The sequence below is a fragment of the Lissotriton vulgaris genome, chromosome 2_1 (genome assembly GCF_964263255.1).
Source record: "Lissotriton vulgaris chromosome 2_1, aLisVul1.2, whole genome shotgun sequence".
NCBI classification, from domain to species: domain Eukaryota; kingdom Metazoa; phylum Chordata; class Amphibia; order Caudata; family Salamandridae; genus Lissotriton; species Lissotriton vulgaris.
The window spans coordinates 352,505,916-352,532,932 of NC_141687.1; the positions used below are offsets into that span (position 1 = coordinate 352,505,916).

General features: G+C 45.6%; 1 protein-coding gene across 2 annotated transcripts in view; it reads left to right on the forward strand.

Moving 5' to 3' along the window:
- Window positions 1-27,017, forward strand: part of SEZ6 (seizure related 6 homolog) — a 1,086,274-nt gene that overhangs the window by 832,783 nt on the left and 226,474 nt on the right. For both annotated transcript variants that reach the window (XM_086955133.1, XM_086955132.1), the window contains exons 5-6: window positions 22,166-22,351; window positions 25,590-25,758. In XM_086955133.1, coding sequence (XP_086811259.1) covers window positions 22,166-22,351; window positions 25,590-25,758 — 355 coding nt within the window. The remainder of the gene's footprint in view (window positions 1-22,165; window positions 22,352-25,589; window positions 25,759-27,017) is intronic.

Consider the following 27,017-nt stretch of genomic DNA (forward strand, 5'->3'; position numbering starts at 1 on the left):
TACAAAACAGTGGATAAGGGGTGGCACTGGGGCGTGAGGGCAGTGTACATCGGCTAGCATTGCTGGCAGGATTAAAACCCACAGGGAGCAACAGATAGTGGCTTTTAATTCAGGGAGAAGTAGTTATTTAGTTTAGCAAATGCAGGTACCAAGGTCGCACCTTTGGTCCTGTAGTTTATCTACATACTGAATTGTTACTGAGAGGTAATACCACAGTTGAATCAAATAGTATATTTTATTGACCACATTTAGTACCACTGATGTGGTGTGCACAACCATTCACATATGAGCGAATACATGATTTCAAGACTAAGGTTTTATTATTTTATTTTTATCTACTTCTACATAGCTTAACCACTTGGCAGATGCAATTAAGCATTGGCATGGTATTGAAATATATAGAAATATATTTCAACATAAATGAGTTTTCGCGCATTTGAGGAATGTTGGGGGTGCGCTATCTAGTTTTTAAGTGAAATGATAATTTATTCCATTTGCTCTGCATCATGTGGGCGCTCTCTGCCCCCTACAGCACTCCTTTAGGTACTTAGGTTTAGCTGGAGGAGGAATGTAAAGTTTGGGAATTAGAACCAATTGAAACTTTTTTCAGGAAGTGATGTAATGAATGTACCTGCCATAGAAGTGCCTGGAAGATAATGCCTTCGACTGCAGGCTGCTGGTGTAACACCTTGTTAATGGGTGAGTCTTGGTTGAACTTTGCAGTTCCCGCCACGACACTTAGGGGCCGATTCACAGAACTAATCGGAGATAAAATCCTAAACGTACTACTTTTGGTATTCACAGCAGGCCTTTAGTAGTTGTAATGTTAGGACTCCTAACGTTACTACTACTAAACTCGGATACAATCCTAAACTTACTACTTTTGGTATTCACAGAAGGCATTTAGTAGTAGTAAAGTTATGAGTCCTAACTTTACTACTACTAAATGCCTTCTGTGAATACCAAAAGTATAGTAAGTTTAGGGTTTTATCTCAGATTTGTAGTTGTAAAGTTAGGAGTTCTAACTTTACTACTACTAAATGCCTTCTGTGAATAGCAAAAGTAGTCAATTTACAACTTTATCTCAGATTAGTTCTGTGAATCGGCCCCTTAGGTTGGCGATGTCTATGTTCTGCAGGTTGTCTAGTTTTTTAAGTGCCAGGTCTAAGGATATCCTTTCGCATTCTCTAGTGAAGCCGTGAATAGGAAGCCAGTCTGACATAAAGATCACCAGCTTTGACCGTCTCATTCCTTGAAGTTTCCATGAATAGGTTGCTATAAAAGGCATCCATCAGCTGTGACCTTCTGGCATCCGTCAGCTTTGACCTTCTCTTAAATTGTTGTATTATTAGTAAATGCCAGTGCAGTCAATTCTGGAACTCGCATCTTATGTTTTTGAGCCTCTCATAAGAAACGCCTGCGTCTTTTGCTGATTGGTGGGGAATCGTGGACTGCTGCATTCCCTCTGGATCACCTGGTAGCTTAAGATAGGCATCAGCACATGCAGTGTTTGAAATGGCACTATAGAAGTGCAGGCACTCACTATCCCAAAGTACCTGTTGCTACTAAGAATTGCTGTCTCTCTCCCTCTAAATGTACTGCAGCCATGTTGAGAAGGGCAGATACTCTTTCTTTCAAGTTAAAGAAGTACAGGAACTCAGTACCTGTGAGTATCTGCCCACTTGAAGCACTGAGCAGATGGTATTCAGGCCCCGACTGGCCGTAGCTGGCACCGGGCAATCCCCCGGTGCGCCGCATGGGTGGGGGCCGGTTTTGGACCCCTGGGGGCCGTTTTTGTTACAGGGCCGTTTTCGCAGCATAGCTGCAAAATCGTCCCTGTAGCAAAATAGGCAGAAAACCGGCCCTGGCAAAGAGCTCAGTGGCACTCCCAACCCCCCACGGGGGAGGGGCGAGCACTTTGCCAGGGCCGATGTTGGTTCCAAGTCCGGCCCTGATGGCATTTCATGCATGATCGCCGGAAGCTGTTTTTTAGATATGTAAATTCAGAGGACTATGCAAAGTGAGTTTGTCGAAGCAGCGGGGAGTTCTCGTTGTTAGTGTGGGGAGAAGACTGGCATCACTTCCTGCCTGGGATCTTTACCCTCATCCTCAAAACATAATCTGGTTACCAAAATATGGCAGTGGTTGAGGGTGTCGACCACAGCTCAGTGGCCCAGTAGGACCAGGAAAACCCTTTTGTCGATGACCACTGTAGATAACAGCAGCTCTCTGGCATTAGAACATTGGAATGTTGAGCGCTCCATAGGAGACAATGGAGTGCTTCAGGCTTCTATTGTCTGGTAGAAGCCCGGTTAGCAACATTCCAATGTTTTTTTATTTCGCAGATGTGGCTGTGAACAAATGCCTCTCAGATTTAAACCCCCTCGAGCTCTGAGAGGCCTTTGTATTTACTGATTAGAAAATGTTCTATTTCCCCATTTTACTGTTTCCATTTTCTCTCTTCTCTTCTGTATTTGAAAAACGTAATAAAAATGTTCTTAAACAAAAAAAAAGGAAAATATTCTACTAGCCTTAGAGCCCTCCACAATGGGATATACAGGTCATTATAGGCCCGCTCCCTTGCTAAAGGTCCTCAGATTCAGCTCAGACCTGTAATGCTGGAGCAGGCCTTTAAGGGTGGGCTCTTAGACTATATGAACACTTGCTATCCATCTGCCCTCTTTAATGTGGATACTGAGGTCTGTGACATCGCAAATGTATTTGAAGCATTTTTTCAAGGTTATTGGAAAGAAAAATGTCAATGGAATTTGGTTGTGGTTCTCATCAGAAGGTATGGATCCTAGTTAGGTACCTAGAAAGAGACTAAGGTCCCTACCAGCAGGTAGCTGCCTTCCTCCCACTGGGCTGAAACCTGGATCTGTGAGCTGCCACAGTTTTACCATGGACACCCCCTTTATCTGTAGCATAAAGGCCGGCACCTGTGAAGACTTGCCAATAGTATTGACAGTGAAAGGGGATCAGGGTGACACCCATCAGGGAACAGAGCTGGTGGCAAGGAGAAGGAGAGGATGGGAAGACGTACAAAGAGGATGAAGACAATAGGTTGTACAATAGGACATTGTGCTTGCATCACAGGGTTATTCATGTTTTAAGGATAAATGACCACCGTCACCAAGGCCTGAAGGGCTTTTTACCCCTGCATCATTTGAGCCGGTGGTTTCTGCTGCTTTGCACCGGCACTTAATCATCAACACCAGCACTTTTCATGAGCACCAGTTAGGGTCACATTAATTTATGACAGGCACTTTTTTTTTAATTAACCACAGCTTTGTTCATTCGTTGCCCCAGATGAAATGGACCCAGTTGCATTGAAGTCATCACTTCCAAGGCAGAGGGCACATACTGGCCTGAAAGTCTAATACCTGGCTGCATTGAGGACTCATGTTATCCACTATGGAGCAGCATACTGATTCACTAGTAGTTTGGCACTGTTGCACAGAATAACTTGTACTTTGGGAGGGGTATCCATGAATGAGGAGATTAAAGGCATAAGAATATATGACCGAGGCACAAAGAACGTGGAGGGCCATGGAAGTATACCCCGATGATCTGCACATTATTCACAGAATTTCCAGGCACATTCCGAGTGAAAATCAAACTGTCACCGGGCGTGTGTCTGCGAACACTAACCCCGCTGAAGAGAGGTGAAGAGGTAGAGTTGGGGTGCATGAGCAATTTCGTCTTTCCTTTTTTTTGTTTCCATGGAAACAAACTTCTCCTACAGTCTCCTAAAAAAATGAAAGTATTTGGTGCACTTTATCACACTTATTCGTGCCCACAGGCTCAGAAGTGCAAGAAGAGTGGTAAAAGGTGTTGGCAATCAATTTGGTTGTTCGCTATATTTACAATGTCAACACACCCATTCGAAGACTATTTTTTACTGCCATCACCCACAGTACCCTCATGACGCAGAATATCTTGCCATCAACTCTGCAGTTATCCTAAGTGCTGTCTACAACCAAAACATTCTGCAGAACCTGATGCTCTAACTTATGGGTACTTGCAAACATGTTAGCGAGGGCCACAAATTAGGGTCTGTGGTATGCCCAAGGGCCGCGTTGATGCCAGCATTGTGGGAGTAGGGTTTTGTGAAGGGAGGGGTTAAGATGGGTGTTATTCCTAGCTTGGGAGATTCAAGTGCAATAAAAAGGAAGTCACTTGATTATTGAATTGGAATGAAATAGAAATGCACAATGTGAAACCAGAAAACCTGGCATCAATCCTGGTTTTCCTACTAGACCAAATTGTATAATCCTAGACAATTGTCTGATTTCGCTTTGCCTCCTTTTTCTTTGTTGTAAAATATGAGAGCACTTTGAAATACACGAGTTGAGGATGTGCACTGTACAAAACCTTCTCTTGTGTTTGATTTAGTAAACTATAATGGGTGTCCTTGTATAATGATAACCCAGAACACCCAGAAGGTTCTATGTGACAACTGGCTTGCCTCTTAGTTTACTACTGCCATTGTTGTCAGAGTGGGTGGAGGCATGAATGTTTCCACAATAATTTTTGAAAACAGTCAGTTTTAAAAATACTTCTCAATGCACTGATATGATCTGATGTACTAAGGTGAAACACATCTGCATGTTAAAGAAATACTCGTTTTTGAATTATGGAGAGACTTTATCATATTTTTACACTTTTGCTACAAAATGTCTCCTGTTTCCCTAGTCCTTGCTGTGTTCGCCTTCAATTGTGGCCAGCATTAATCGTGGGTGGAGGTTTAGGGGGTCATGCGGGGAGGATCGCTCAGGTAAAGAGAGGGTTTTAATTTAATAATAAATAAATAAATAAATAACTTACCTGACCGGCATATTCTTGGCTGCTGCTCCTGCTCTCCTGCCTGCAGCTGGAACAGGAAGCAGGCCGCCTCCCTCCCCTAAGCCAATAACAATGCTGAAATGGCTGCAGTGTGATTGGTGGGGATAGAAAACAGACGACCTTTTTTCAAATCTTTTTGTTCCCACTCATATGAAAACGTTCACAACTTTTTTCTCATTGCGAATTATCCCCCAGATTCATCAAGAACAGATTTTGCGATTCCTTAATAGCGAAAAATACCGATTCGCTATTAAGGAATAGCAAAATGCTATTCATCAAGAAATCCATTCAAAAATAGTGATTTCTAATAATTCCTTAATTGCGACTCGCAAATTGCGACTCGCAATTAAGGAATATCTCCCCATTCATTCCTATGGGCCTAAAGGCCCATAGGAATGAATGGGAAGACCATCTCAGTTTGCTAATCGCAATTAGCGTTACCAAATTGAGTTTGCGATTTCAAGGGTGCAGGGGTGTCCAAAGGACACCCTGTTGCACCCTGAAATTGATGTGTGCACATATGTTGCGCACACACATGCCCTTAGGGCATGTGTTTGCGCAACATGAAACTTTGAAAAATGCACTTTAGTGCATTTTTCAAAGTTTGTGCTATTTACCACGTAGTTAGACTTTGCGGTAAATAGCGGCCCCAGATTGCGAATTCACAATTTTTAAATGGTTCATGAATTGCATTTGAGGAATCTCAAATTGAGATTCCTTAAATGCAATTAATTGCAATTTAGCGATTCATAGAATTGCGATTTTTGCATTTGGGATGATGAATCCCAAATGCAAAAATAGCGCTCGCAAAGGGCCAGATTCTCTGAATCTGGCCCATTGCGAGCCGATTTCGGCTTGATGAATCTACCTGTAACTTTCAAACCTGGGATTCGATACCAGGTTCAGAGGTGTCAATCCATAAAGGTTCCATGTCTTTGAATGACTATTAGTCTATTGGATAGAGGCGTTCTCCAGCATGGCTACTCACCAGCTTGCGTTCTCAAGTCTCCAAGTTGGAGACATTCAGGATGACAAAAAAACACTGCTATCTGACACGTAACGAGCTGACCCACGCGCGAGCTCAAGGAAGGTTATAGAATATTGGAAAACTTTAGGTAAGTGGGTTCTGCAATTGGATTGTAGATGGCCCTGGGTGGGTTGCTGGGCATCTGGGTTGTGCATTTGTCATCAGCTGGTTGGGTGACCCAGGCTCTGTTCGGCTGTATGTTAGTTCAGACACACCAACTTGTCTAAGAATTGTCATTTAGTTTCAAGCAGACCTAGGATGGATGGTCAAGTCTCAGAAAGGTGCAAGGTGGGAAAGAGGGCTGCTGGCCATGAAGTTGTCCTAGATGAGTTTTGCAAGTTTGATCCATGTAAAAGGAGGTGGTTATACAATCCCACACACTATATTAAACTACAGGGTAAGGACCTGTAGCTTCATCTAGTGTCTGGGATTGTATAAGTGGTAGTAAATAAGTGATTGCTCAGGAAGGTGATGTCTGGTTCCTTGGTGAATACATAGCGTGTGTGCGGCAAGTCTTTGGAGTATTGTGGGTTACCGAAGCCGAGCCGTGTCTGTGGTCCACTCATGGTGGTTCGTCTGTGGGTCCTCAGGAGTGATGGTTTCACTGGAGGCCGAGTGTCTAGGAAAGGGTTACCCTCCCAGAAGCAAGGTATTGATCCCAAGCAGGAGATGCTGCTTGCTTCTAATCTCCCCTGGGTGTCTAGGTGTTTACCGCTTGCTTTACCTCTTTCATTTTCTGCAATAAAGCAGGCTGCGTTTTGACAGAGCGGAGTCTGGTATTGTGTCTGCCTCTCGCTGCTGCTTTCTTCTGCCTACAAGACAGCGGTAATGAGAAACCAGCCATCTGTGTAAAAACCTGGCCGCAGAGTGGATGGGAGTGAAATAAGACCTTCAAAAGCAAGCAGTTTACACAATAAAAGAAAATCCATGCGTTACTTACTCTATTCCAGGAATACCAATTGTAGCCCAGAGCCCTGCTCGGGCGGGATCACAGACGGGAGGCGGGAGCCCTAGCGCCTCAAAGGCACCGCAGGGAGGCAGGAGGGCAACATTGCAACCTCAGATGAGTTAAACATTGTGCCACGCCTCAGTCTTAGGGTACAATCCTGACCCAGGGTCCAGTCTTCGACCAACATTATTCATCGCCTCCCTCCATCCAAAACGAAGACATTCATCTTCATTCATGCAATTAAGGATCATATTGTACTTTAGCATTTTATCTAGAGCCTTCCTTCCTCTTCCCCAGGCCTCAAAGCACTTTAAGGAGAGGTGCAGTTGCTTATTCTTGCAGGGTCCTCTTGGTTATCTACAAATGGATGCTCAATCATGACATGAGATGACTTGCTCGGCCTAGCTGTTCTGCACCTTGATAGACGTGTCTATGAGGCGGCTGGGGGGAGATGTACCATGGTCCAGAATCCTCTCCACTATATTCAGCACACAATATCACCTCACCCCTGACAGTGACTTCTCTTGTGTGTCAAGGGGGCAGATCACTTGAGGCTGCTGAACAACTGTACCCATCCTCCACACTGAAGCTGTTCTTTGCTCCGGGCAGTTTTTGCTAGCGGCCAAACATCACCTTAAAAGTATACCTTTTTAACCATTTTAAAGGGCGTTAGGATACTTGATTCCCAGTTTAGCTCCCAGTGTCAGAGGAAGGTTAGAGCTCAAGTATCAAAGTCAGCTGTTGTCCTCTTTGGACTGCTCCCACACAGACAGCCATTATGAAGATCAAACACATTCTGCCACCATTGGCACTGCTTTAATTGCTATAGACTGTGGCCAGTTGACTGCTCTTTACTACTGTGTCCCAAAGAAACTCATGTAGAAAGGAAAAGGTTCAGAGTGAAGTGGTGGCGGCCGTATTGAGGGTCCAAATAACCACGTATTCATGGACTGGCTTCAGAGTAGATCACTACGTTTGGTCCCTGCAAGAATTTCAAAATAATTTGCTGAAGTTATTTAAGCATCTAGAGATCTTTCCAAGCATCTTCTAAGGGTGATTTATATACCCTTGTATTTGTTGCCTTATCATTGTATATGAATGAATGGAGTGATCCAAGCATCATTTCTGATCATTGATGAGAATGCTGTAGGTGTCAGATTTGCGCATCAGTTCTGAGACCCTGTGCTGGGGATGGAGATATTGTGGAATGAATCCTAGAGATGGCGCTGCAGCACCATCTTTTCCTTCACCCTTGCGCAGCCACAGGAGCGGGCCATGATATGGCTAGAAGTTCTCCAAGAAATACTCTTGTGTATCATTACCCACATATCTTTCCTCAAACTTTCAGAAACTCTAGATCTGCTGAACTTTGGTCAGCTAAACATGATAATATTCTTAACAAGATGGGCATGACCTGTGACCTGAGTTTAATACTGACTGTCAAGAACGCGTCTCGGACATTGAGGCCTGTCCTCTCACCAGAGTATTTCCTACAAGACGCGAAAAATTCAGTTGTAACTTGGATCTCGACAACAACCATTCAACACAAATCCTGCTCAATGACCAAGAAAGTATGAATACCCATGGTGCTTTTATCAGTAAGCCACCATAAACCTACAGTGCCTGGCTAGAAGGATTTATTGAGCTGCCAGAACCAGAAAAAGCATCTTTAACAGCTCAGGTAGTCCCTTTGCTGCAGTGTCTGGGAACTGCAGCAAAGGAATCAACCATGGGTCCACCATAGGAGGGGGCAGCTGAAACAAAAGTTCATTCCACAGTACAAGAAAACCTACACTAAACCTTCTCCAACATTTATAGATCTTATGTAATGTCCAGGGCTCGAGTCGGGGTACCACCCGGGTGGACGGCGTCCCCCTACTTATTTTACCGGGTGGCCGCCGTCCCCCCTGCCAAACAGCTGGACTTTACTATTTGGCCTCTCTGGGACGAGATCAGCGCTCACAGCACGCTGCTCACGCGCTGGCTTCTCAGATGCAATCGCATCTAAGGGGTGAGCGAGGGGAGGCAATGAGCCCGATGGTGCAAGCCACCTTCGTGACGTCACTTCCTGTCGTGACCTCACTTCCGGTAACAGCGTCCCCTCACTTCTTTTTTTAGGACTTGTACCTTGGTAATGTCATGTTGTGCTATGTTGTTTAGGTGGTTTGTAAAGCACCTAGTGCAACTGTGAACCTCAAAGCACTAGCAAAGAAAGAATGCCACCAAGGGTGTGTCTCTGCATTGAGAGAGCGGGAAAGAAAATTGTCAAGAGCACTTCTTCAGAAGGCACCACCACACCACACTACATGGTACTGTGAGGGCCCTCCATGGTTCAGCACTTGCTTCTCTATGATCCTCACGATACAATACTTTACTGTTCGACCCAGGGCCAAATAAAGGGCACTCTCTGAAGCTTCCGCCCCACCGAGGCAAGAATGCAGCCTCCTCGTTTATCACACAAGCACCACTAATATATTGACTGCTACCTGCACCCATTAACTTCAACCAACTACCTCCTGCTCACACTCTGGTAGCCATAGGAGCTACATCAGCAAAATGTAGAGGGACAACTAAGGGGCATATTATCAAGCAGGGCGTTAAAATTATCGCCGTTTTAGCGGCAGAAAACTGCCGCTAAAGCGGCGATAATGGGCTTGATAATATGCCTTGAAGAATTCCAATAGAAACCCATGTTCACACAAGAACATGGGTTTCTATTGGAATTCACAAGGCCATATTATCAAGCCCATTATCGCCGTTTCAGCGGCTGTTTTCTGCAGCTAAAACGGCGATAATTTTTAAAGCCCTGCTTGATAATATGCCCCTAAGAGAGAAAAAAGGGCACTGCACATCTAAACATCAAATGTAAACCTGGCTTTTGACTCTTTGCCTCCCACCAGTTTCCAATTGCTAAGATTTTATAATACTCAGTAAATGTTTTGATATCTCTGTTTTGATATGGCCCTATGTGAATCTCTTTAATATAACACATTAAGATCTTTTCTATTGAAGTGCTTCAGAATGGGCCACCGGCGAGGCAAGTAAAGCTTCCACCAACTCTCCAGCCAGGTAACACCACTTGCATGAGTCTGGATAGCAAGAGGCTCCCCGGAAGTCACTTTGGGGCATATTAACAAGGGATTTATCTCCGCTTTTTTGTCTTTAAAAGCCAAAGAAGCAGAGATAAAAATATTGCCCTATCAACAACAGGGTGGTAACATGCAAAATCGCGTGTTAGCACCCTTTTTCACTACGCTTCCCTTTGCATCTCTAATGAGATGCAAAGTGGGTGTTTCAAAGCAAAATAATAGGAGAAATGTTGCTAAGCCTGTTAGAGACAAGAAAAGCATTGCTAACCACGGTTAACACTGCTTTTTTACGTCTGCTAATTTTCAGACTTAGCCATGTAATCCAATGAAAGGTGGATTACATGGCTAAGTCCACCATGGGCTATCAACAAGGATATCCCTATCCTTGTAGTTTTATCTCTGCATTACCAGCGATAACCTCCCAAAATGCCGCTATCGCTGGATTTTTTATCGCCTTGGCGGTTAGCGTTGTTAATAACGCGATAACCAGGCGATATTATCCAGCAATAGCGGACGTTAAAAAAATTAACGCTAAGTTAATTAACGCTAAGCTAAATTAGCGTTAATTTTCCCTGTTCCTTTTTGATATGCCCCATAATGACTTGTCAGCGCGCCTCTCTCTGCGAGCTCCGGATAGCAAGAGACTCGCCAGAAGTCGCTTTATGACTTGTGAGTGCGCCTCTCCCTGTGAGCCCCGGACATCGGATATCAAGAGTCCCTTTATCACTTCTCAGTGCGCCTCGCTGCGAGCTAGCAAGAGCAAGAGACTCACAAGAAGACACCTTATGACTTGTTAGTACACCTTTCTAATGCACTGCCCACGTCAGGCAAGGGGTGGGCTGTTATCCATTGCTGTAAGCGACACAAAAGGGGATGATGATCCATTGCTGTAAGCCATCAACTTATGTGCCCCCCACCCGAACTCTGATGAGCAACAGATGAAAATGGGAAAAAGTCATAAGTGAGAAAGAGCAGAGAAGAGTACACAGAGAAAGACGAGTTGTCCGAGGTATACACCCCCTCTCAGAGCCGTTTGTAATAGTTATGATTGGACATTGTGGATTGATGTGTGGATGAATGGATGAATGGGTGGGTGGACAGAAGGACGGACACACGTGCACACTCACACTGGCACAGTGATTTAGCATGGCAATGAGCTGTATCTTACTCTGTATTTTCATTGGTTCAGCCTGTCCGCGAGACAGACAGTTCACATTCAGCTACTTGACAATGGCTCGCGCAGCGCGTTGTTAGTTAAAGCCTCTGGAGATGAGGATAGGAAACGCACTAGTGTCAAGCCTATGTTTAGGGAATACATTTACGTTTATCTTCTATGTGTCCATCGATTACCTACACCACAATACTGATGTATGAGGCATTAACTGTGTCAAATAGCTGACTGCGGGTTTGGGCAAAGTATTTACTTTTTATGGACCTGGTTGCTGCAGAAGTCATATGGTTCTAATGAAAGAACTAGATAAATCTTTTAGGAAGCCACTTGACACACCGACCTCCTGTTCCACTCATAGGCGTAGATTCTCCAAAATTCCAGAGGTAGCAGAAGTGACATCATGTGCCTCATGTGAATGGCATCACCAGTAGTGATGTCACATGACCTTAACCATCATGACATCACAACAATTGCACTCTTTTTCCCTAAGTCACTCATTTAAAACTCTCTTGTTCGCTCCGTTACATATACACAAACACACACACCACACACTATCCCACATACTGACGTACATGCTCACACATACAGATTCTCTCTTATACAAACTCCTTCTCACCCACATGCATGCACATAACATAAATAGAAAACCATTATATTTTACCTACCTAAGATGCCAGTGAAGGGTCCATTTCAGACCCTCCTGCTCCACTTTTAATTGCATTAATATGCAGAAAAGGAGGCTGGGCCCTGACACTGTTAATGCGAGCCTCCCCTGTGTTCTTATTTAACAACAAGGGGTAGTGATGGACAGAGTTTCTGAATTAAGCAGAATACTCTCACCCAGTCAAGAGATCAGGGCTAGATCCAACACTGTTTTTTAGCTCACTGCACCATCCCAGTTCAGAACCTGGCTATATGCAAATGAGTCTGTTCCTGTCCCAGTGCATGATGGGAACAGGGCAAACCAAACTACCAAGCCAATTCTTACACTGGGAAGGAAACAAGCTTCCGGGGACCGGTTTCTGGCATTTCAGCCGTCGTCGGCCCGGCCTGCTTGAATCCTGATGGTGCAATGAGCCAGGGACTCACATCTGAGTATACCCTTCCACGCTTGGGTGGACAAAATATTTAACAACAAGGGGTGGTGATGGACAGAGTTTCTGAATTAAGCAGAATACTCTCACCCAGTCAAGAGATCAGGGCTAGATCCAACACCGTTTTTTAGCTCACTGCACCATCCCAGTTCAGAACCTGGCTATATGAAAATTAGTCTGTTCCTGTCCCAGTGCATGATGGGAACAGGGCCAACCAAACTACCAAGCCAATTCTTACACTGGGAAGGAAACAAGCTTCCGGGGACCGGTTTCTGGCATTTCAGCCGTTGTCGGCCCGGCTTGCTTGAATCCTGATGGTGCAATGAGCAAGGGACTCACATCTGAGTATACCCTTCCACGCTTAGGGTGGACAAAATATTTAACAACAAGGGGTGGTGATGGACAGAGTTTCTGAATTAAGCAGAATACTCTCACTCAGACAAGAGATCAGGGCTAGATCCAACACCGTTTGGACTGGGTAAGAGTGGTCTGCTTAATTCAGACACTCTGTTCATCACCATCCCCTTTTCTGAATCGTTTTTGGCCACTATAGGTGTGGCAGGGTATACTCAGACATGAGTCCCTTGCTCACTGCACCATCAGGATTCAAGCAAGCCGGGCCGACGACGGCTGAAATGCCAGAAACCGGTCCCCGGAAGCTTGTCTCCTTTCCGGTGAAGAATTGGCTTTATAGTTTGGTCTGCCCTGTTCCCATGATACACTGGGCCAAGGACAGACTAATTTGCATATAGCCAGGTTCTGAGCTGGGATGGTGCAGTGAGCTAAATAACGGTGATGGATCAAGCCCTGATCTTTGGACTGGGTAGGAGTGGTCTACTTAATTCAGACACTCTGTTCATCACCATCCCCTTTTCTGAATCCCCTGTGTTCTTGGCACTAATTTTGCCACCTCTGAGGCCATGGGTCACATAAGCAGAGCCAAGGTTCGCAAAGATCAAACCAGGGGTTACAGCTGTGACCCATGGTGACCCGTCCGTGGTGCAACTCCTTGGCACTTCACATTGGTACTAGATCCCCAAGATGCAGGCACCTTTGGCAACCAGCACTTGCGAGCATACACCAAAGTGCGTCACTACAAGTTGGCGAACGTTTGCTGCGGAGATACCGGAGAGCCAGAATTACTGTTTTAGGGCCTCCTTACAGTTGGTTTAATAATAATAAACACATTTATAAAGCGCATGGCCACACTAACTAGTGTGTCCCCACTCTGCGGCAGAAAAGACCATATTGGGAGCAGTACAGTAATACACATTAGAAGGGAAGGCCTAAGGACGGAAAGAGCCAGGTCTTGAGTTTTTTCCAAAAGAGTGTCTCCGATGACTCCATCCGGTGACACAGGGGATGTTTGTTCGAGTGTTTAGCTGCCAGGTAACGGAAGGATCGGCCACCCATTCTTTCTCTTCTGATGGCGGGGATGTCTCGTCCCGCTTGATCTCAACTGGCGGGTCGGATTGTAGGGGGTGAGTAAATCATGACGATAGGTAGGCCCTTTTCTCTGTAGGATGCAGTGACTGACACACAGGGCTTTGAAGAGAATTCTTTCCCTCATCGGAAGCCAGTGAAGGGAAGCTAGGGCCTGGTTAGAGGGAGCTCTCCTGGGTAGCATTAGAACAAGACGATCCGCTGCGTTCTGAATACATTGGAGTCTTTGCACACATTTGCTACTAGCACCCAGGTAGAGGGCGTTTCCATAGTCCAAGTTTGAGGTTACCAAATCGTGGACCATGGTTTTCCTAGCTGTCACAGGGAGTACATCAAGTGTCTTCGAAAGTCCTCGCATTACCCCAAAACATTTCCCTGCCACCCACCTGTTGTGGTTTCGAAGGATAGTTTAGTATCCAGCCACATGCCTAGGTTCTTAACTTGCTCGCTGGGGTGTGGGGTCGGTCCCAGAGTCTGAGGCCATCACGATGAGGGCCAAATTGAGGGGGTTCTACCTATCACTAACACTTCTGTTTTGTTGCCATTAAGTTTCAAACAGTTGTTTGACATCCATAACACCAGTTCTTGTAGGCAAGTTGAGAAGTTAAGGGCTGACTCATCGTGGGCTTGTGTTAGAGACACCACTAATTGCGTGTCATCAGCGTATGACACGACACTGATGCCACATTTTCCAATAATCTCTGCCAGTGGAGTGATGTAGAGATTAAAAAGAGTGGGGCTGAGTATGGAGCCCTGCGGGACCCCTTTAGCCAGCTTAATGCTCCTGAGGTAGTATGGTTGCTGAGACACCTGAAAACTACGGTTGTGTAAGAAAGACCCCAGCTACTCTAGGGCCCGTCCAGCCACACCTACTTTCCTGAGGCGCTGGAGGAGTGTAGGATGGGCTACAGTGTTGAATGCGGCACTGAGATCTAAGAGAACTAGGGCGACTATCTGGACCTCATCTACATGTTTGCGGATGGTTTCTGTAGATAGGTGCAGTGATTATTCAGTGGAGTAGATTGCACGAAAACCCGACTGAGTAGGGTGAAGTAAATTGTGTTTATTAATATGGGCTGTTAGTTGAATGTTGACCACCTTCTCTGTTATTTTGGCAAAGTAAGGCAGAAGTGAAATTGGACGCAAATTCTCCAATTGACTCATGCTTACATTATTATTATTATTATTATTATTATTATTATAATTGGCTGCAGGCAACAATATTGCAGATTATTTACCTGTATGTGGAAGTGTGTGCATTTCTGAAAATAATATGTGCCTAGCATTCAATACCAGCATTTAGCTTATTTCTAAGTGCAGATAAGTGGATGGAGGCAAAAGTAGAATAACCTACTTGGTCCATTGGGAAACGGAGTTTAGAGCTCGATCCTCCTGTTATACACTTAACGAATTGGACAATATAACCACATCTCAAGATGTCTGGAAGCATCTCTTCATGTCATCGTAGAGTCCCTCCCAACCATTTGTTCTATCCACTGTTGTGTGCCGTGTGGCGGGCTTGCTTTTTAGGTTCTTCATAGTCAATGAAAACAGTATAAGGGCCTAAAATGAATGTTTGTAGCTTTCCACATACTACCGAAAGTAGAAACAACTCTCAGACGGGGCATTGACTTAGAACATGATGGACCCACAAGACAACTGTTGGTCCAGTGTCTGGAAGACACACTTCACCACGTTTGACAGAGGTTTAAGAAGCTAGAGCAGCTGTTGAAAACTGGCATTGTAGGGTCAGTTCAGGATCCTAGATGGATACATACGTTCTGGTAGTTAAACTTGGAGTTTCGAATTGTAGAAGTGGGGAAGGCGGGTGAGACAACATTTTAATCTGGTTGTAATAATAGGAACCATTCACCTTCCAATTTTGGAACCGAACCTATAATGAATTCATCAATTAAACAGCACACACAGCCACCTGATTTGTCTCTTGCTAGACAACCAGGAAATGTAAATAGTATTCCTTTTACTCACCTCTGTATGTAGTGACCAGGAGCTGGAAATATCTGAATCAACAGTCCCAGCTTTTTTGCCATCAGTCCCAGCTTTTTTGCCATCTGTCCCAGTAGATATCAGTAAATTTAGCACATATCCTGGTCTATCGAAGACAGAGGGAGGCAATTTGTCATGTCCTCCTGTGTGTAATCTGTTAGCAGACCTTACCAGCAAGCAGCCTAATTAACAAAGTTGATGCCGTGTATAAAAGTTGCATTTAATTATCCCTTAGTGTGTAGTTGTCTTTGTTTTCTATGTTGTTGAGCGCTGTAAATTTAGAAATTGTGTCCCTGTCACCTGATGGAAAATCGTAGACCTACTCCCGTGATTGTGGAATGTCCTGGTTTTTGTTTTTCAAAATCTGTTCACCTTACCTCAGAAGCATGAAAGGTTGAGGTGGCCCTGCCAGGTTTACAAGCCCTGACATGGAGGTTACAGAACAATGTCTCCTTTGGCCACATGACCCATCAGGCTGCGCCTCTAGAATTGATGTGCTCTGTTCCCATCACCTTGTGTGTGAGTGTTGTACAAAGGGCCTGGAGTTACCGCGCGGTGCCTATGTCACCAGTTTCTCGAGTTTTCCTTTTGCTTCAATCTGCAGGCCAGGGCTGCTATGCTGCAGAGGGGAAAACCTGTTTTATGGCCCCCATTAGGGAAGCATTGAGGCTAATTTTTCATACAGCAGAACTAATGACTCCTGCCATCTCTGCAGCCTCGTTCTGGGATGGAGATGGGGCATTATGGCTTTATTTCAGATAATTCATCATGGTGCCTCGTATACAAGACCCGCCAGATGGGTCGTTCATGGCCGGTTAACCCGCTGCGCTGTGCTTTCCCTCCCTTAGCGCGTCAGCGTATGACATCAGCCTCCTCCCCCTCCATCCTCCTCGCGAGCTCCAGCTGAGTCAAAGATGCAACTCTCCTGCCAACAATCCAATGTTAGGTTTCAGATCCCATCAACTGGCCCCATATGGCCTTTCTAAAATGGCTTCCTCTGCACTGTTACTTTCAATTCTACTTTCTTTATCCTTCTGTTCTTATTAGAACACATTATTTGTCTAACACTCTTCATCCCTCCCCTGTGGCTCTCCTCATCGCTGCCTCTACAGTATGGAGTATGAAGCAATATACTGCAATCTGTACAGTGGGTAGAGCTCTAATCCTAAAATATTCCTCATTGGTCCAGGGCCCACCTGCCTCTCGTCATGTCGCTCTTTCTTTCCTAATCCCTTCCTCCACCTCCTCCTCTGTGCCATTTTGTTCTTCTGCATTCAGAAGCTCAAACCCCCTTACCTTTTTCCTTCTGCCTGGCCACTGTTGTGGCTCTCCCTCCTCCCATGATTCTGTTTCCTGGTCGGATCACAATAGGCACAAAATAATGGTTTTTATTTTTTTTGTTGCAGTCCCATGTTTGTCTTTCTAGTTCTTTTTAAAAACAACGAACCTGCTTGGTAAAGGAATTGTTCACATTTGCAGACCAGCAATTTTATACTGGGTATTTTATCGGTTCATTCTTTTTTAAAATAATTATTTAGCTAAGCATCAATTTAGCCACTCATCAGCTCGACCTTTAGTCAAATCACACTCATCCACAGAGCAATTATGTATTTAGCCTGAATGGTATAATTCATTTTCTGCTCCAAACCCACGCCTTTTCTCGTCCTCTTCCAGAAGAGAAAATCACTCCTACACTGTGTTTTTTTGCTCCTCATTTTGATCTGACCCATACTATCTCTTACTTTACTTCCACAAATCCTTTCAGGTTAGTCACATGTTGGCTTTTTTTCAAGTCTAACTCGACAAACACCTACTTTTCACCCTTGCTGTCCACTGTTTTCCCTTCTTCCAGGTGTGCCACTGTTCGTACTTGCATTGTTAATTTGGACCTCCACCGAGAAAGTCCTTTCACATTCATATTAAAGATGATTCTTTGAAATGAGTGGCAGCAATGGTAGCAATTGCATCATTTGTGTAGATTATTGACTACATTTGAGGAGGTTGTGTTTGCTTTTGTCTTTGACCTACAAAACAATCTAGATTGTGAACTCTTCAGGATTAGGCAGTGCATTATAGAGACAATTTAACGTAGAAGTTGAAATGAGGCAGGTAGGCCCTCTGGTAGCACTGGAGAGCAAGATGCATAGATGAGAGCCATCTGTGCTGTAATAAAAGTCAACTTCATCACCTAGTCTTATGACATGAGATGGGGGGCTGTCCTGAATGTTGAAGAGAAGGGCAAGATCACCAACCCCAGGGGACTTCCCAAAAACCCATATACAAAATGTGGCTTTGATTAGGATGGAGATGGAATTTAAATAATCTGGCTGCAGAATCGACTACCTCAACCATTGGGTAGAATCTTTCAAGGCACTATGTTGGTACTAGTTTCGAAAGCAATTGATGGGTCTAAAAGGATGCGAAAAGACGCTGTCTTCTCCGTGTCCGCCTCTAAGTGAAGACGTGCTCTACCTCATGCCTAGTTTTGCCATCTCGATGGCTCTGCCGGTCCTGAAGCTACAATGGCATTTACCTAAAACTGTTGCTATGGACATGAAGCGGAGACCTCACAAATGTGTCCATAGATTTAACAGAAAATATTATTCTGGAAAAAGGACAGGTGATGGTTGGCGTGGAAGAAAAAATGCAGAAGGTGAGGCACGCTTGTGTGATGTGGCCTGGGAGCCCGCCCGCACGGAAGGAAGACATGCACAGCTGTGCTTGCCTATTTGGCCTGAGGTTAAATTGAAAAAGTTTGAGTGGCGGAGCGCGTTATTAGATTGTTGGTGATTGCTTAGGGGTAGGGATAACTCTGCAATACAGTTCCTCAATTGTCCTGACCTAGAACATCCAGTTGCAGACTGTAAGAACTTTTTTGATTAGGATTTGAAGCTTGTTTTTAAGGCAGTGATTGAGGTACTTCACAGGGATCAGGCCAACAGGGATGTGTGACTGCAGATCATGTGACCTTTGTTTTTCGTAGGTCTGTTGACAATCTGAATGATGGTCAGGAGCGATATCAAAGGGGAAGTGGTTGATTGGCAATATCTTAATCCAAAGTGCTATTAAAGTGCTGAATTGATTAGACTGTAATATAAACAAGGTCTTGTCATGTAAAAAGGGTCTTCCTGCAGACATGTTTCGCCTTACCGGGGCTCTTCAGCGTGATGTGCCTGCCATGTAGCGTAAGGTTTCCGGAAGACTCTGCCTCCTAGCCTGTGCTTCCTTTTAATAACCTAGTGCATTCTGTGAGTAATAGTTCTGATTCATTCCCACTGTTCTAGCACAGGAGAGAACATGACTTGCAAAAGGAAAGTCCAGCACAGGGACACGGTGTCCCCGATGAAATGGAGTCATCTGGTAAATCTATATGGAGACGAGATTTAAAGTCAGAGCAGTGATTTACACCAAACCACACATCACACCATCTCCCCAGCTGTTTATAAAGGGATTTTACACCTGGGTGAAGGCGCCAGGTGTGCCAATCTTCAACATATTTCTTATCTCGTCAGATTTCTTTCAAAGGCTTCTACCTATGCCTATGCTATAGACCGACTCTTTCAGCAAAAGACAGACCTCTCTTGGAGGAGTGCAGAAGCTCGGGCACTCTGGCACAGATCGCAAGTGCCTCAGAGAGCCAGGCGCTGTTTGCCAACACCCATGCTTTCGTAATTTAATGGGCGCTGAAAGCGTTGAACCCTTAAAAATAGGGTAAAGACTGAGGATTTTGTGCTTCACTCGCCATAGTCTACCTGACCCCGTTTCCACCTGACCTTTCTCACCATTCCATTTTGGCAGGTGTGAAACTTCTGAAGGTGTGGCTTTTATTGCACCTGGGAATTCGCCAGGCACAATAAACATAATCAAGCAAGAACCCTATTTGTGATGCGTCCTTAGGATGTAGTTACCTGTTTGAGGATACTGATTGCAAATTCTGATTGATCTGAAAATTGGGAAGTTTGAGCAGAGGAAGTAACAGAAACTCTTCTGGTCTGTCCCTGGAGTTCTGCTCTACCAATGACCTTGAAAGATAGCAGCGCCCTGCCCTTCTACAGCTCAGCAGCTGTGCACACAATACCGTGCATGCCTGTGAAATGTATAGATGGGTTTGTGTGAACTTGAAAGGGCTCTCTAAGGTTCAAAAGGTAGGTCTTAAAACCATAGGCGCTAGAAAAAGGGTTACAATGGTTGCTGCAGGACCCCCAAAATAACCATGCTGGAGATCAAAAGGTGAATTAGCAAAAAGATGCCTTTAAAATGTTATTTTTATCTTGTCACGTTTGCTGTGAGTTCAGAGACAAAGCTCAAATGTAAGGCGTTATCTTTTGACAAACTGCTGTTTATTCTTTTAACACGGAGATTGGTGTTTACTTTTCTTTCTCTGCCAAGGGAAAGGTTTCAAAATCAGAGATTTTTGTAAAGTGAACAGACAATTTTTGCAGAGGTACAGGGAGTGTGAAAGGAAAGGCCGTGGGTTGTCTGTTTTTTTTCTAACACAACATTTAAATGAACTGTACAAATATTTCAGAACATGGCAGTCGAGAAAGCCTCAATGAAGCTTTTTTTTGTAATTCTGAAGTATGATGGAAACAAATATTTTAATAAGATCAAAACAATCAATATATTTTACTGGATGATGTGCAAATGATAAATATAAGGTGATTCCTGATTTCCATGCATTATTTGTGAGTCACTTGGCTTTAGCAGTAAAACTGCATGTCAGTGCAAAGTTTCTGATCATTTCAATTGAAAATGAGTTGTCTGTAAGTGACAGTTCGCTGCCACCTCATGTTTTAGTAACATATTTGTGAAATTGTGCTCCAAAACACACCCCTGGCTACATACCACACTTTTCTCACTCTCTGATGAATGGACGTGGCTCATTCGATACGGTAGTTCTTTGTTTGACACTTTGCTTTTTCTCAATCCCTGGGACTTCGGTGATGTAACATTGATGGCAGCACCCCCACTCTGAAAACTGTCCCATTACCACTGTCTCAAACCAATCTGACTTTGCGTTGTTTGCTGCTCTTGCGATGCGATCTATAGCTCTCCCTGCCCGTCAGGTCAGTGTGGGCAGTTAATTGGTGCCTGTAGGCGGGAAAGCTCAATCTAGTCCATATAGCAGTGCTTGACCCCATCCCATTGTCCAAGGGGACTTGCTGCCTCACCTGTAGGGGATTCCGGGGAGGGGGAGAACAGAAGCGTCCACCTCCAGGTCCCCGGTTCAAGGCTGACGGTTGTCAGTCTGCTCCTCCGTGACGCGTGGAAGGAGCTTGTGTTCTCAGGAGTATATCTGAGGCAAGTGCACGACTCGCAGAACCACCATCACACCTGGCAAGAACGCATATATGTGTACATAGTCGCAGCAGAGGGGGCAAGGAGTGAATGGGTGCCTCCTACATTGGCTGTCATGGCCAGTGTGGGAAGCTGGCACCGGTGGGCGATGTGCTCAACTGGCACCAGTCGGTAGCGTAAGAATCCAGCATTGGCTGGCAGCGTGCTCAGCTGGCAGAGGTGAGCTGTGCAAGTAGCTGCCACTGACCGGTAGTGGGAGACGCTGGCCTGGTACTGTAAGTTTGCCTTCAATAGGGTACTCAAGCGCCTGAATCTGTTTATTGTGAAGTTCATTATGAAGCGCTTTATACAATTATTACTGTTGCAGGGGCGGCTCTAGGCTCATGGTGGCCCTGGGCAGGGAGAGTAGGTAGGGGGCCCCCGAAGAGGGGGTCCGGGTGGGGCGGAGCCCCCCCCTCCCCACCCCGGAGCTTAGAAAGGTGTTTGGAAGTGGAACAGAGCGGATGCCGCAAAATCCCTCCCAGGGGCCACCATGCAAATATGTATCCATCCTCAGAGGATTATTATATTAAGGATATATATTGGCGTGGTGGCCCCTGGGGTTTGGTGGCTCTGTGCAGGTGCACAGCTTGCACATGCCTAAGGCCGCCCCTGACTGTTGTTATTAGTAGTAGTAATGGTGGTAGTAGTAGTGAGGAGGAGGCAACTGCACCCTGCGTAGCCAGGTTCACAACTTGACTTATGACTTCGAGAGAGAGCAGGGCCTGAAACTCAGGGTGCAGCCAATCACAGGGCCCGGGGTCGCCTCTTCGTGTGGCACCCCAATAAGGAGGGATTATACCCGCGTTTGAGCATAAATCTCATCAAGGAAGGTACAAATGTTGGGTTGTGGGGAATGTCCGTGTTTGTTTTGACGAATGGATATAGCAATTGCCCTGGTGCATTCTGGGAGTTCATTCGACAGTCCTAATGCTCTCCTTATTTTTCTCTTGCTTCCTCTCCTCTCTTATCCCTCCCCAATTCTCGATCTATTTCCTTCTCCCACCCTCTCTGTCGATCTCTCTCATCATGTGTCATTATTCTCTCACTCTCCTTTCTCCTAATTCTCTTCTCTTACTCAATCTCTCTCTCTATCCCTTTGCTTCTTCTACCTTCACTCTTTCTCTCGATGTCTTCCCCTTTTTCTCTCGCTCCTTAACCCCCCCTCTCTCTCATACTCATTCACTCCCCACCCTCTCACAGCCTACTTGCTGAGCTGCGGCTTCCCAGGCCGGCCTGCCTACGGGGACGTGTCAGTGACCAGTCTTCACCCCGGGGGCGATGCCTACTTCTACTGCAACACGGGCTACCAGCTGCAAGGGCCTCACATCATCACCTGCCTCAATGCCACGCGCCCCTTCTGGAGCGGCAGGGAGCCAAAGTGTGTGGGTAAGCAGGCGCGCGCCAGCGGGGACCCCAGGGGCACCACGCTGGGCCTTCCATGGGTGTGGCGGGCTTGGGTTCATGACCTCCGTCATTCGAGTGAGACTCACCCTTGCCCTCCGTATTTAAGACTGAACGTATGCTGGTGGTGAGGCCTGCCGCTGAGACATCATGCATGCTTTCTCTCCCTTCTTCCAACCACCATAAGCTCATTCTCTGGCCTGCAGTGTAGGACCGAGGCCATGTATTGGTCATCGAGTCCTTGTGCTGAGACTCACTCATTGTCCAGGGTAGGCCCATCTGTCCCGTCAGGCAAAACTCCCAGCGTTTCCCAGTTAAGGAAGATGGGCCATGCATGGCCCTGACATCCTGAAGCCACCACCACAAGTCCCACAGGTCACATGTAATGTCCGCCGTTGTGACGCGATCAACAGAGAGAGGGTTCAATATTTATTCAGTTCTTAGGAAATCAGATGCAATGTTTCACCAAAGCTTACGCTCAATTGAGAGCAATTTCACGCTATATCCTTGAAGTCATGCACCTTTAATACCTCAATGGAGCCTGAAAGTTCTGTAAGAACATTAGAATATTTAGAGCTCCATTGGAGGCAGTGGACTGGTAGAAGGCCAATAATGGGTGGAACAAGCCTTCTCCGGCAATATTCCATTGTTTTTGCTTCTGTTTCTACCTTTTTAATTTACAATATTCTCCCTTTGGTGTTAGAATGTTCTAGTAGCCTTATAGCGCTCCTCCCCCTTCTATACAGTCATAAAGAGCCCTCTGCCATGCTATAGTCTGTGCTTCAGATCTGTAACTCGGGTTCAAGGCCTTCAACAACTGGTTTGGCCCTTGGAAGTAGGCCTCAATGCTATAATATGACACAATAATCGAAAACAGAAGTGCTGTCACTTACATGTGCCTAGATGTGACCCCGAAGACAGCCCACAGTGAATCTAAGGGGACAAATCCAAAGCAAGCCTATGAGGTCTGCTTCACCAGCAGTTTGAAAGGGTTTAGGTCCCACTAAAGTGCTTCCTGCCAGTATAGCAGTCAGTGAATGGATGGAAAGTCTTTCAAGGTAACTCATAAGCCTACAGCAACAGTCTGGCTAGCTGAGGTTCAGAGTAGCTCACTGGGTTTTGTTAGGTTTGATCCCTGCTGCTGAGTTTCGGTCCAGTGTTCACTAGAGTCTAGTGCCCGAAATAGATGACTTGTAAGGGAGTTTGGCCTTCTGGAAAAAATGGGTCAGTTAATGTTTTTTTGTGTCTCCTAGTGCCTGAAAGCCCAGTTAACTTGTGATTACTGGTTGAGCTTAGCAATTCCTCACAAAGCAAGCCACTTGCAATATATATATAAGTGCCATTAGTTTACTGGGCTCTTCACAGGCCAGTATATTAGGATAGACCGGTCATGCCCCAAAAGATTTAGTGCCCTAGGTGACTTTTCAAGGCCCTACAGGCCTGGAGTACCCATTGATATAGGGTTAAAGGTCTCAGCAGAACTTGGAGATACCCACTCGCACCCAGTCACGACTCTGATGTCACACCTTCCACAACCCACCAGGCGTTGTCATAGGGGAACCCAGGGTGTCCCCAGAGTGAGGGGTCGTGGGCCAATATCTAGAGACACACAGTTACACTGAAAGAGGGTTGCTGTCCACATGCCTCAGAGTGATGTTTGTGACTGATGAGCACAATCTTGTCACTGTTTATTCTGCACATGAGGTATTTCAGTGTCAAAGATACCATTAAGGTTAATGTGAGCTTTGGGGTTTCAGAATGGCCAGTGGGTGACACGCATCACTACTCTGAATTAGTAGATGGCAATAAAATGATTTCAGATACTGATCAATAGTTGACAAGGAATTTCCAGGTTAATGGTTTGAAAGGACGATTCGGCTGGGGCGTAGCTGCCTGACCTGTGGCAGCTCCTCATCCCTACCAGCTGCTTACATCTTATACTTCTAGCTCTTCCCCACTCCTGCTACTCTCTTAAAGAGCACTGGTGTGTCAAGAAACATCTTGCAACCGATTCTCCCCCCACCGAACTGCTTGTTCATATGCACCAGCTTTTTGGGGCCTCTCACATGGCATATGGAAGCCAGTCCATCCTTGCATGGACACAGAGGACTCAAGGAGACTGGCTCATGGAGACTGACTCTGCACAACAAGGAGCTTTAGAGGAAAAAAAACAGCCAGGCCGCCCTCCACTCACTAATCACAAATACAACAAAAGACCTGGCTTTTAAGAGAGGTAGACAGACTTTTTAGAGGAAAGGCTTATGACGTGAGGATATCCACCCCCAGCCAGTCTCTGGCAATATGTCCAGTGTAGGCCAGTCCTAGAGCCAACTATTTAAGCTTCCTAAAATGAACTGCATTCAGTCAATCCGCCAACACATACCTCCAACCGCAGTGTGTGACACGGGGAAAACGTATAAAAATAAGTGAAAGCGTGAGTAGGCACCTCACGTACGCAACACCAGGGCGGCTACCGGCAGGTTCTCACCAGCATGCCCACTTTTATCATCATTGGTTGCCAACTCACTGAAAAAAAACAGATTTGTGTCCAGTAAGAAGACAGAAAGAGTAGAAAAGGAAATTTAACTAACTCCAAAACAGAAATCCCGTGATTTGTAAAGGACAATGTGCTCCTTCAATTAAAATTGAGGTAAGACTCGCAGTTAGATTTTCCCTCTTTATTCACACTCATGAGCTTACTCAAATTAAAAGCACTGCATGTTGCAAACCTTGTCAAAGTAGGCCAACATGTTTCATTGCCATTGCTAAGTCGTGGCAATTTCGTCAGGGCGCGAGGTTTGTTTGTCGCCTCTCTGGACAGTGGACTTTGTGATGCGGATTGGCATGTGGGAGCCAAGGGCATTTGTACCAGCTGCCACCATACCACACGGGGTTGTATTTATCGCAGTTAGCCCTATTTTTGTTCATTTTTGTTATGCTGCACCTACACGCTTGGGGAGTGTTGTCTCGTACCAGCTACGCCCAGTCAGGCAGTCAGAATCCTTCAAGGAGACCGACTGCCTGACTGACTGCCTAGGTAATACCACCATTCCGAGGCACCTGCCTTTTGATTAATTTCACAATACTACTCTTCCTCCTAGTCCTCCTAAATAATCAAGTCTCCTGTTTTTTCCTTATGGGCCAGTCCTCCTCTACTTGTGATTGGTTAGCAAGGGTAGCATGGCTGTATATGTTCCATCTCACTCTTCCGGTTTTGTTGCAGCAACCTGCGGGGGAGTGATCCGGAACGTTACCACTGGCCGCCTGATGTCACCGGGATTCCCCTCTAACTACAGCAACAATCTGACCTGCCATTGGCTGCTGCAGGCTGCGGAAACTCAGCGGCTCCACCTCCACTTTGAGAAGGTTTCCTTGGCCGAGGACGATGACAGGTGAGTCTAGACCATAAGCAATTAGCAAAAGGCCGCCTCTGGCCAGGTCAGCATCAACCAATGGAAAGTGCCTCCAGAGGCCTAGAATATTTGTACTGTACTGTAGCATTTATATAGCCTGTACTACCCCAAAGTGGGGTGCTGAAGCGCTTGCCTACATGAGTAGCATGCTACTCCATATAGAGTGTGTGGTTGGGAGTGTGTTGTCCTTGTTTTGATCACATGTGGGAAGTATTCCATGTTGTGCGTGCTGTTATTGTGTTAAGAGATGCAGCACTTAGCAGCATGTTAGATGATGGAGTGTAAAAGAAAGTGCACAGTTTTCTGGTTTTCTGCATGCTGCTATCTTGGAAACAGCTCTGGAGGTCCCTTTATGGTACTTTATTTGACATAGTGTGTATCTGGTTACTGCACTGGGTTGTCCAATCTGACCTTTTCTGTGCAGTTGTACTGAGCTGGCATGGTTGAAGGGAGAGAGAACTGGAGAGATCTTTTGGGATGGACATGTTTTACTATCATCCCATATCTTAGTGAAATGTACAGAAGTGGTCAGCTTGTGTAGATGTTTGGTGCCTGCCGTAAATTGACTTTATTAAAGTCTTCCAAAATTGTCCAGTAATGTGCGCACCGCCGGCTCCTCTGTAATGGCGGAGGAGCGTCGCCCCACTGCCTGGCTCAGAGCCAGCAAAGGAAAAATAAAACGATGCTCTGCCATTGTTTTATTTTTCATTTTCCGACTCTCTGAGCCAGCTGGTGCAGGGAGGGGTGGGGCACTGGAGGAGGAGTGCTATGTGCACTCCCTAAGGCGCATATGTGTTTGGCTGGCTGTCTCAGTCCAACCAGAACAGGAGTCACGACGCAATGCTCGAGGCGGCTGGCGGCTTCAGTATGAATGAATGAATGAATTTCATCTTATACTGCGCTACTTAGCCCGAGGGGCGTCAAGACGCCTAATCAAAGGAGAGATCCACATAACAAGCTTATTGATAGGCCTCAATAAAGCACCATGTTTTAACGCTTTCCTAAAAAGAGGCAACGAAGGCTGCATCTTTATGTCTATGGGGAGGGCATTCCACAGACGGGGGGCCACGGTATCAAAGGCCCTGCTTCCCCATCTGACTTTCTTGCTACGCGGGATGCACAGAAGATTCTTGTTCGAAGACCGAAGGCTCCTACTTGGAGAGTAGGAGGTTAATAGAGGTCCTAGGGTATCAGATGGTCCTACCGCAAGTGCTCCAAATACCAAGCAGAGAATTTTG